This window comes from Populus nigra, chromosome 4 (genome assembly GCF_951802175.1).
Source record: "Populus nigra chromosome 4, ddPopNigr1.1, whole genome shotgun sequence".
Taxonomy (NCBI): Eukaryota; Viridiplantae; Streptophyta; class Magnoliopsida; order Malpighiales; family Salicaceae; genus Populus; species Populus nigra.
Genome location: NC_084855.1, coordinates 16,043,276 through 16,054,690, shown reverse-complemented (window position 1 = coordinate 16,054,690; position 11,415 = coordinate 16,043,276). Strand labels below are relative to the sequence as shown.

Below are 11,415 nucleotides of genomic sequence, written 5' to 3'. Positions count from 1 at the left end.
GCCGTCTATCTTTATTCCTTTTCTACCCCCTGGATTATATTTTATTATTTCGTCTACAATAGGAATAAGTGAAAATAATAATGAAATTAAGAAACCCATAATATTTCTCAATTTAGATGGATGGAAAGGTAGTTAGAGGAGAATGGAAATTTAATTTACAATACATAAATAATTTTTTCATTGGGTGGGTGAAAATTCTCAATTAATAAAAAAAAATATATAATCTTTTTATTTATAATTGATATTTTATTAAATATATAAAAGTATCTAGTCTTATCATAAATATCATACAAGATTAAATATAAATAATCACAATATAAACCTAACATCAAATTTATTTTAAAAACAAATTATTTAAGAAGTATAAAACATAAAAACAAAAAATAATATATATAATTCAATTATTTAAGAAGTATAAAAAATAAAGACCAAGAAATATAAAGTAATTTATCATTTTTTTATTTAAATTACCGTTAAAAATAGTTGTAAATAACTTTAAATTGAATTAGTTCGATCATGAATAAAAGGATTTTAATTTACACAACTTTATAACCTAATAGCTTGTTTATAACACTATGAATTGAAATCAATTCTTGTGTTTTGAAAAAAATTTTAAGAGCATTGATATGAATTCTAAATAGAATTTAATTTATAAAAAATATATATATAATAACTTCTCTTAAAATTAACATAAAAATCAATATTTCAAGAATACCCTCCTCTTTTTTTCCTTTCAAAATCCCAACAGAGTAACTTTTATCTTATTAATAACTTTGTCTCTGCCACCCCCACCTTCTCTTTCCCTTCTCTTCTTCTAACTCCATCTTCTTTGACAGCACTGCTTTCTTCAACAAAACCAAGTCATGTAATTCTCTAGTTCCTGGCAAAACAACCAAGTAGCAGATGTGCTCGTCCATTGCAGTTTATGGACTTGTAGGATGATGCTGGTTAGAAAAAAAGATGGAAGATTTGCTTAGGATAGGAGATAGAGTAGAAGTAGAAGAGGTTTCATTGCAAGTGTAATTTGACAAAGTAGTAAACGGGCTTCGCTTGGACTCGTTTTTCTCCTCTCGTACTGTGATTCTTGCGGATCAACAAGTTCTTTTTCATCAACCTCTCTGAATTCTGTGCAGCTATTTGCAGGTATGTTTTGGCTATTGGTAGGATTTATGCCATACGTAACCTAGCTACAAGGTGGAAGTTCTTAGCTTTCGAGTTGAAACAGAAAAGCCTGGGATCCATCGCTCTGCAAGAAAAATTTAGGGATAATTAGGAGCTACAATGTCATGGAAAAGAATAGTTCTCTTGATTCAAGCATTTTTCTAAGAACAGATAGAAAATTTGAGGAAGAAATTAAGTTGATTATGAAGTTAGAAGATCTTCTTACGATATATTTTACAAAGAAAAACTGAAGTTTTTATCGTCTTTTGTTGGTCAGGTTTGAAAATATTTACTTGGTACTTTAATCATAAAATAAGGGTGATATATATATATATATATAAACATAGGATCCCATTTGAGACAAGATAAGGGTGAAAGAAAATCTTTCACTTGCCTCGACTTGAAACAAATGATTATATATTTTGTGTGCAAACTTTTTCAATTATTCTTATTTAAATACTTGTAATTTTATTTTTTTTATTTGAATGTATAAAATCTTAATATATATATATTTTTTCTAATTCAAGTTCTTATGTCAGTTTTGTTGTTGCTAAAATGGTTGTTAAATCAACACTTCATATGCTACAATGTCTCACTAAATATGCTTAAACTTTCAATTTATTTGTATTTATTGCATATATATTTTTTTTATATTTGGGCTGCAAGTGGATTGAATGTTATACTTGTTAATATAAGGCTACGTATTAGAAAAAATATATATATATCCTACATCAATCTCCCTAAATTAGAAAGAACTCATTCTTGAGTTCAAATTATTATTGTTTCAATCGATTAGATATCCACTCAAAAGTTGTCAACCTTTTACATGCTCATTGTTTCTATTAAAAACATCATACCTGTTAGCAACATGTTTATACAGAGACTCCAAGTCATATGTAACACTAAAGACAATATGTTTTCCTTGTTGGTCGGCCTAAGTTTTTTTAATTCTTCACTAGACATACCATATCGAAATCTCATAACCTAGCATTGAATTTAAAATCCAATGTAATGTTATTGTCATCAACAACAATTAGGAAGTTCTCTTCTGGCAACACATCTTTATTAACAACATCAAAACCACCTTGAAAATTTTCAAGCATCAATTTTAGACACTTGATTGTCAGCAATGAACAATAGGTTAGTCTATTGATTTCTTTGTAGTTGAAAATATCTACTATTTCAATATCTTCAAACTTCGCTCTGAAGAACTCTTTTGAAATATCAAAGAACTATTTATTTTCATGAGAGAATCATTATAGATCATAACTTATAAATTTTTTAGGATTTTTACAACCCTTAAGTTCACTGACATATTAAGTTTATTCCTTTGTCAAATTTTGGTAGTTGATTTCAATCTACAAAATAACTAGAATCATAAAAAAAAATTAGTTTCAATATAACATTTGCCCCAATCAATAAGCCATTTCCTTTGCTCATACCTCTGAAAATAAGTTTTCAAAGCTAATTATGAATCTGTGATCACTCTTTGATGATCCTCTTATTTTCTCTTATTTATCTTTGCTAATTAATAAGATAATTATTTAACTTACCTCTACAATATTATCATCGTTAAGTAACAAATCAATTTTGTGATATATCTTTTTATGTTTTCTATTACCAATTATTGAATGTCTTTTTTTCAAGAGAAAACCTCCATATTTTCTCTTGCACAAGCACATCCTATTTTATAATATATTTTTGCCATGGTTATTCAATAACAGATAATAACTAATAACTAGGAACCGTTGGGCTCTAAGATCAATTGATGCAAATGAAACAACATGAAAAAGATGATAAACATTAAAAGACAAAATAAAATGAAAAGAGTCATAAAAAAACCTTAATTTGAATTTTTATTACTCATTATTTTATCTAATCAAAACTCAATATTATAGATCTTATAAGCTTATTCAAACCTCGATGGCTATGAAATTTTAATCATATAGGAAACAGAGTCTCTAGAATCTCCTAGCAAAGTTTTGTCTCGATCTAGCAATTTGATAAAAAATTATGTATATCAGCTAAGGTTGAACGTTAGGAAAAAAAATCTCTTTAATCAATAGCTTGTAGGTGGTTGTTAATGGAGTTAAATCTAATAAATTTTGAGGGGTTAGTGCCTAGTTGATCCACATATAATTCCTTTAACCATATTTTTTAAACGAATTAAAGTCAATCCAAATTGATCTTGTATGAGATTTACCACACAAAAAATATGGTTATTTTTTAAATGATTTATGTCATCAAATGTACACATTCCAAATTTCATTCTAATAAAAAAATGTAGGTTTCAACTATCTAAGTCACTTAAAATAGAATAGATACACAAAATAGATGGTTTGCAATTTAGATCTAATAATCAACGAGTGAAGAAGCCAGTTGTTCTCAGTGATCCTAAAATAAGGAAAAAAGTAGAGTCGGTTGAAGTAAAGTTTTAATGTTTAAAAAAGGAGGAGTTGAAAATTAAATTCAACTTTTCCATTATTTTCATATATGTAATATTATTAAAAAAAAAAGGTTTGACTCCAAGTTGTTTAAGAATAATGGTGTTGAGTTTCTCAACCCTTTGACTTAGGATTAATTAGTTTTATTTTGTAATAGAGGCAAAGGAAGTGATATAACTTAATGGTATAATGTCAAGGGAAGTGATATAACTTAATGGTATAATGTCTCCTTGACATGATGGAAGTCATCAATTCGAACCTCAAGTCAATTATAAAATAAAATAAAGGCATATAAAAAAAGATCTCTCTAGTATGATTAGAAGCAAAGAGCAGGCATAAGACCATTTAGTAATATTCCATATCCCACTACACTTTTTCTAACCTGACTCAAATGGATTAGATTAGAAATCAAATTCAACAATCCTTGACACACTTATTTGTTCTATCTATTGTTACTTTAAAAACAACGATTAACTTCTTAGCAATTAAATGTAACTCTATAAAATTTTGTATAATCAGGAAGAGTTACATTTCTTTATCCCTATGGGAAAGAAGAATATGAAATATAAAAGAAAATATCAATCAAACCAATCACAAGAATACCAATTATAGTGTCGATCAGCCAAAAAAAAATCATTCCCTAATAATCTTCCTTTTAGCCAATCCCTTTTTTGACCTTAATACAAAACTAAAGTTGGTGAGCAAAGAATCTTAAATACTGTACAATTTCTCTTTCTAAAAAAAATAAAATTAATTAGGATAAAAAATACTTATTACTTGAGGAAATTGATGTCTCTTTAAGATATGACTTAATTCATATTAAAGTAAAGGCTAAGAACTGCAAAGGTAGTCCATAAATTGGTGGGGTGGATAGATAATTGGTGATCCAACCCCTTCCCATTTCAAAAATATAGTGCAACTTTTTTTTTTATCTGATAGCTAGACTAAATCAAGTTAATAATTGGCAAGGTCTCATATAGTGCAAATAAAAAACATAAAAATAAATTTGTATAATTTTGGAGTAATTTTTTTCGCTTTCAAAATAAAAGGTGCATAAAAGACATGTCTCCATAAACAATATTTTTTATTTTTTATCCTTACAATATTCTTGTAAAAAAAATTTAATTACAAAATTATTCAATTAAAATATATAAGGATAAAAATAATTATTATCATATTTTTAAAATTCAATCCAAAGGTCGACTTGGGATAAGGTTAGAGTCACAAGTTGAGAGAGTTAATCTAGATCAACCAATTTTTTTAAAAGGATCAAAATTCAAAACAATATTTTTTTAACTAAAAAAGTTTTTTAAAATCCAACAGATTTTTAACCTAGATTTTGATCGGGTTAACTTGCATGTTTTATTAGATTAGGCTAGGTCAATCATTTTTTTATTTTTTCTTAAACCTGAACCAGTTTAAAACCCGGGTTGGTTGAGTCCAATTTGACCTGTAAAGTTAGTTCAGGTTTTATAATTAGAGTTATTATACTACCAATAAATTTAATATTCAATATAAACTAAAGTAAATAAAAAAATACTATCTAATTATTATTTTTAAATATGTAATTTACTTTTTTCAATTTTATCTTTTAACATTTAGTTGATTTGGAATTGGGCTTCATAAATGCTTTTCATTTTGCTTTCTATAAAGTTATTCTGGTTTCATTACTTGGGTTATGAGTTTGACAAGTTAACCCGAGTTGAATCGGATTATTTTTTATCTTTTTATTTTTATTTTTTCTAAAACATTAGGATTGCTTATCCCAAGTTGTAAGTTAACCTGAGTTTTTTTTGTTCTTTTTTAGTTTTTTTTTTCAATTTTATCCTTCAACATTTATTTATTTAGAATTAGGCTTCATTTCTCTTTTGCTTTTTATGAGGTTATCCTAATCTTATTATCTGAATAATGAATTTGGTTGGTTAACCTAAGTTGACTTGAGTTTTTTTTATTGTTTTTTTTTATATATTTTTCCAATGTCATCCTTTAATATTGGATTGATTAAGAATTGAGTTTCATAATTTGTTTCGATTTGCTTTTTATGGAGCTATCCCAGTCACATGACTAGGGTTGCAACTTTAACATGTTAACCTGAGTTATTTGTTGTTTGGTCTATTTTTTTAATTGATTTTTTTTTAATTTCAACATTCAACATTGGTTTAATTGAGAATTGAGTTTTATATTTGGTTTTCATTTGCTTTCTATAGGGTTATCTTACTCTCATGATTCAGATCGCGGATTTGACAAGTTAATCTGGGTCGATCTAATATGTTTCCATCTCAATAATTTTTTTTAAAAAAACATGTCATCTTGAAATTTTTTTAATAAAACTACATTTAACAGTTATTTGGTTTGTCTTTGGACTTGTCAAGTTGATTAGGTTATATCGTGTCAACACCTACACGATTTAATTTTTTTTCTACTAGAAAACAAGTTAGTAACACCTATATTTTTTTCACGTTAAAAAAATTGATTTAACCTGCAGCGTAGCATGTGCAATGATCCAATAAACAATTAAAAAGAATCATGGTGTAGCTAAAAACAGATGGCTAGGTTAAGCATCATGAACATTTCAAATGCATCAATATTTTTTATAGGCTTAGCCAACATGTAGAAAATGGTAAGTTTCTTAAGCATGCGCCTGGCTTTCCTTGAAATTTAAACCTTCAATCAACTGCTCCTTTAGGTTTTGAACCATCTACTTGAGTCGTGGATTAAAGTATCATCTCATCTCAAATAAGATATGCAACACTCTCTCTTTCTCCTCACCCTGTGACATCAAAGAATCCTACATTAAAATCATTGATTCTTGATCTAGAATTTGCTTGTTGTAAATACAAATTAAGATAGTGAAGTTAAGATTTTTTTTTTGAATTTTTTGGGAGAAAAAAAGGAAAAGGAAAGGATTGTTTAATTTATTGTAAATACAAATTGATATCTGAATATTTTTCTAAAAGTAAAAAATCTCATATCAAAACCAAATTAGTGTTTTGATTTATGGTGTTTGTGTTATATTATATTTGATTTATGAGTTGTTTATGTAGGGATAAGGAACAAATTCAAGACAGAATGAATTATTGCATGATTTATGGGATTTTTTTGTTTGTTGCTTAAAAACACTAATTTAATTTTGATTTGGGTTCGTAATCTTTGTTCATCAAGTGAAGAGAAAAAAAAATTGTATATAAAAAGAGATAAATCGTGTTTAAAGAAAGAAATTCTATATTTTTGATAAATTATATGTGTGTTTGGCTTGGTTATTTTATCATATTTAATTTTGTTTTTGTAAATCTAGGAAGTAAATTGTAATTTTTTAAACTATAACAATTAATTACCAATATAATCCAATTATAGGATGCTAAAATAATTTTCTTAATTTTAAATTCAAATCCATAATGGAGTTCATTAGAAAACAAAACTCATTGTCATTTAATTGTTTTTGCTATTGCTTATTATCAATACCAACTTTATGTACAATAAAGAAAATTTATAACAATTAAATCCACCAAGACTTTGTATTTTTTATGGAATAAAAAATTATCATATATAATGCCTTTACCAACATCCACAATCCTTAATTTACTAATTTTTGTTCTAAAATCCATATTTTCTAATTAAAATTTACCACCTTCCCTGCTTTACTTTTCTTGTTACATTGTTAAAAAAACAATTAAAAAATAACATGAAATTGATGAAATAATCAAGTTATAAACATATATAATAATACTTGGACTAACTATATGGTTTTGAAAACCACAAGGACTCGTAACAATAACCAAGTTATGATTAATTAATTTCACATTGGACATGCATCCTTGTTGGAACAAACTATTTTAGATGGGGCCAAGCATGCTCACCTTGATATCTTCCGCTACAACTAACCAATAAAGCACAAAAAAGTTAAATTGAAGAATAAAATATCAAGAAGAAGATAAAAGAGTGAGTATCAAATTAAGACGATGGAGCACAAGCTATCTTCCATGGCAAAAACCTTTACTCCTTCACCAATTAAAAAACTCTCTCATTTAGCTCAAAGAAGAAACACTGTCAACCTTGCAGAAGGATTCCCTAATGATGATGTATGTAAAAAAAATCAGTTTGTTTGGGTCACGACCATACAAAGTAAAATAAAAGCCACTCTGTTTGTGGCCTAAATAGATTAAAATAAAATACCACTTTGTTTAGGTTATGACCCAAACAAAGTGAAATGAAAAACACTTCTCCATTTTCACCTATGCAGATCACCCTACTTTCAAACTCATGCACATTAAATCATTTCTCCTTACTTTACGAATACATGCATGCAATAAAAGGAAATGGGGAAAGAAATGTTAACAAAGCTCACTTGTCATGAAAAAAAAAAGATATGATAAAAGGGAAAAGAAAATATGAAAGAAAGAATTAGTCACTAAAGACACATTGAAGATCCATTTTTGACACTACCAGTACTATTAAAAAGATCTCGACGATACAATTTTGAAAAATACATTGGAAGACCACCAGAAATGGTTAAAGTAGGCCATATATACTACTTAAATGGCCCAAACAACCATTCACCATTTTGTGCCCGTTTGGGCTTTAACCTAAAAGACCACTCACCTTTTATGGTAGTTTCGGCCAACATCCAAACACCCACTCACCCTTTCCGGCGTTCTCCCCCTCTCTCTTTCGCATCCTTACTTCCATATTTTTCTTTCACATGTTTTATCTTCTCTTTTCTTTCACCATTAAGCACACACCTATATTTTTAATCTCTAAGGATTGAGAACACGATGTCACATTGCCCATTGTATATAATATTTTTAAACTAACATATTCTTCAATATATTTTATACAAGTACATAATTTTATACAAGGTTAACATCACCTTTACTAGCTAATGGTGGACAATGCAAACATGCACCACATTTAATGTAAATCAGACACCTTATTTCTCTTCCAATATTTATTTCTATCTAACATGATGCGTGTTTACACTATTTATCACTGGTTAGAAAAGATGGCACCAACCCATCTTTTTCTCTTTCCTTATCGTTTCCACCTTTTTCTCTCACGCAATCTCTCTCCCCTTTTCTCTCACCATTATGCATACACCTATAATTCTTTAGTCTTTGAGGAGTCAAAACATAATGTCATACTATCTATTGCATTTAATATTTTAAATTAACATATTCTATGATATTTTATCTGCAAATACATATTTTATGCTAGGTTGACACTGTATTTTTTATCCAATGATGGACATTCATAATTGTCTCACATTCCTCGAGCTCTTACTACCCCTCTGACCATCACACGGACTGCGATGCTTGCTACTAGGGGCGGAGCTAGGATTATTTGTTAGGGGTGGCCAAAAATAATATAACAATATATATAATATTTGTTTTAATTTATTATACATGAGTTGTAAAAAAACCCTGCATTATTTAGTTTTATTCAAATAACTTATTACAAACATATAATGACCTTTGTATAAGGTAAAAGGTTTGGAGCAATACCGAATTCAGTCAAAGCAATGAAGTTAATTCCATCGTCATGATGTATCCATCACTTTAATGTTGTTGGTCTTTATACCTATCAAATATAAACATACAAAGTATAAAAGAAACATTAGCTAAAGTGAAGCATTATTTATGTTTGATAAACTTTGAAATAAAATAAAAAATAATAAAGAATAATTCTTACATATTTATTTTAATTGTGCTCGTTGTTATTTCATAGAATAGAAATCATCGATTATCATATCAATTGTGAATCTTTCAGCAATTTCTTTTTCTATGTAGACAATCAAATAATTTGTAAGAAAATCATCCTCCATCCGATTACGAAGTCTTGTTTTAACAATCTTCATCGCTGAGAAAGCTCGTTCAGTAGTTGCTGTCGAAACAGAAAGAGTCAAAATAAGTCGAATCAACCTGTCAACTAGTGGATAAATTGTTGATTTTCCTGTTTCAACCAGTCCTTGACATAAATCAGCAATCGATGACATGCTCTTTAACTTTGGATGATTGGGTACATCAAGCTCATAATGCTGCAACTGAAGTCTCAAATGAATTTTTTCTTGGTCAAAAAAATCTTGAGGATAGAACTTGTCAACAAGTAAGCATATATCTTCAACATTGAATAATTTATAGCTATTTCTAGGATCTAAAGTTGTGCTCAACTGAAGAAGCTCGATTGCCTACTCATTGAATCTATTATTTAGCTCTTGCAATTGTTGATCAATGATAGCTGTAAATATATCAACTCGGTAGTGATGTTCAACTGTTACTAATTTTTGTTTACGACGAGATCGTCCCACACTAGAAAAACAAGCATCCATATCAGGAACTTTAATGTCTTGATGCTTACAAAATGATGTCACTTCTTCTAAAAGAGTTTTCCAACCATCATCTCTTAACTTCTGAATTAAAGTCTTTGTGGTAGTCACTAAATGCATAGCATTTAAAATGTCTTGAGATTTTTGTTGTAGAGCTTGGCAAAGCATATCAGTAATTCCCATAACATCCTTCATTATATGTAAGATGAGTGCAAAATCAAATGACATTAGCAACTTAAATGAAAAAGTCGTATCACCACGTTGAGAATAAGTAGATCCATCTAAAACAATGTTTTCAAGAACCAAGCAAGTTGCCCCATACATTTTTATCAAACTGTAAATTGATTTGAAGTGCGAACTCCATCTGCTATCTCCAGGTCGTTGCAAACCACCAACTTGATTAACTCCTTTACCCGTTTCAATCTCACCAATATCAACTAAATGTTCAATTGTAGATGCTTGAAAAGCCCGTAATTTATCATTACGCTTACAAGAAGCACTAACAATGTTAATAATAAAAATCAAATTCTGAAAGAAAGTGTGAACATCAGATATTTTTCTAGCTGCAGCAATAAGAGCCAATTGTAATTGATGAGCTAAACAATGTACATAATATGCATAAAGGGCAATCATTAATGAATAAAGCTTGCAAACCATTCCACTCTCCACGCATATTACTGGCACCATCATACCCTTGACCCCTAATATTTTGAACATCCAGATTATGATGAGATAAAACAAAGGAAATATCTTCCTTAAAAGTTACAATAGTTGTATCTTTGACATGAACTATATCCAAAAATCGTTCTCGTATAAATCCACTTCTATCAACAAACCTAATAACAAGGGTCATTTGCTCTCTTCTAGATTCATCTCGAGCTTCATTAACAATTAAACAAAATCTTGCATCACCAATCTCATGACGAATTGAAGACTGAACATTTCTAGCAAAAACATGCAAAATTTCTTTTTGAATTTGATGTGAGGTGTATTTAGCATTTTGTGGAGTATTACCCAAAACAAGAGCACCTATTTGTTCATTGTATGATGCTAAAAGTTCCATCATTTCAAGAAAATTACCTCGGTTTTTTTTATTCTGGACGTTCATCATGCCCTCTAAAAGCACATGCTTGAAATGTGAGCCAACGAACAATATCTATTGAAGCTTTAATATGCAATCAATTATTCTGAATTTCTTGAGTAGTTTGCCTCTTGACTACCTTCTTAATATGACATGACTGATTTTTCAAATTTTCCAAGCACCTGGTAGCAAATCTAATGAGACTGAAATCCTTTAACAGTAAATGTGTCTGATCCTGGCTTTCCAGATGGTTTACTTGGAAATAAATAGCAAGGGAAACAAAATGCAGTATTTTTCTCTGAATATTCAAGCCACGGATAACTTTTGAACCAATGAGACTGAAATCGACGAGGATGTTTATTACCAGTTAGCAGATATTTAGACATCAAAGGTTGATATGGCCCCAAATT

General features: G+C 28.8%; 1 protein-coding gene across 1 annotated transcript; it reads right to left on the bottom strand.

Annotated features, from left to right (window-relative positions):
- Window positions 1-9,786: 9,786 nt before the first annotated feature.
- Window positions 9,787-10,987, bottom strand: LOC133691727 (uncharacterized). The gene is made up of 2 exons (XM_062112333.1): window positions 10,579-10,987; window positions 9,787-10,487 (listed from the first exon to the last, which is right to left on the bottom strand). The coding sequence occupies exons 1-2, from the start codon at window positions 10,985-10,987 to the stop codon at window positions 9,787-9,789; spliced, it is 1,110 nt and encodes a 369-aa protein (XP_061968317.1).
- Between the last annotated feature and the right edge of the window lie 428 nt (window positions 10,988-11,415).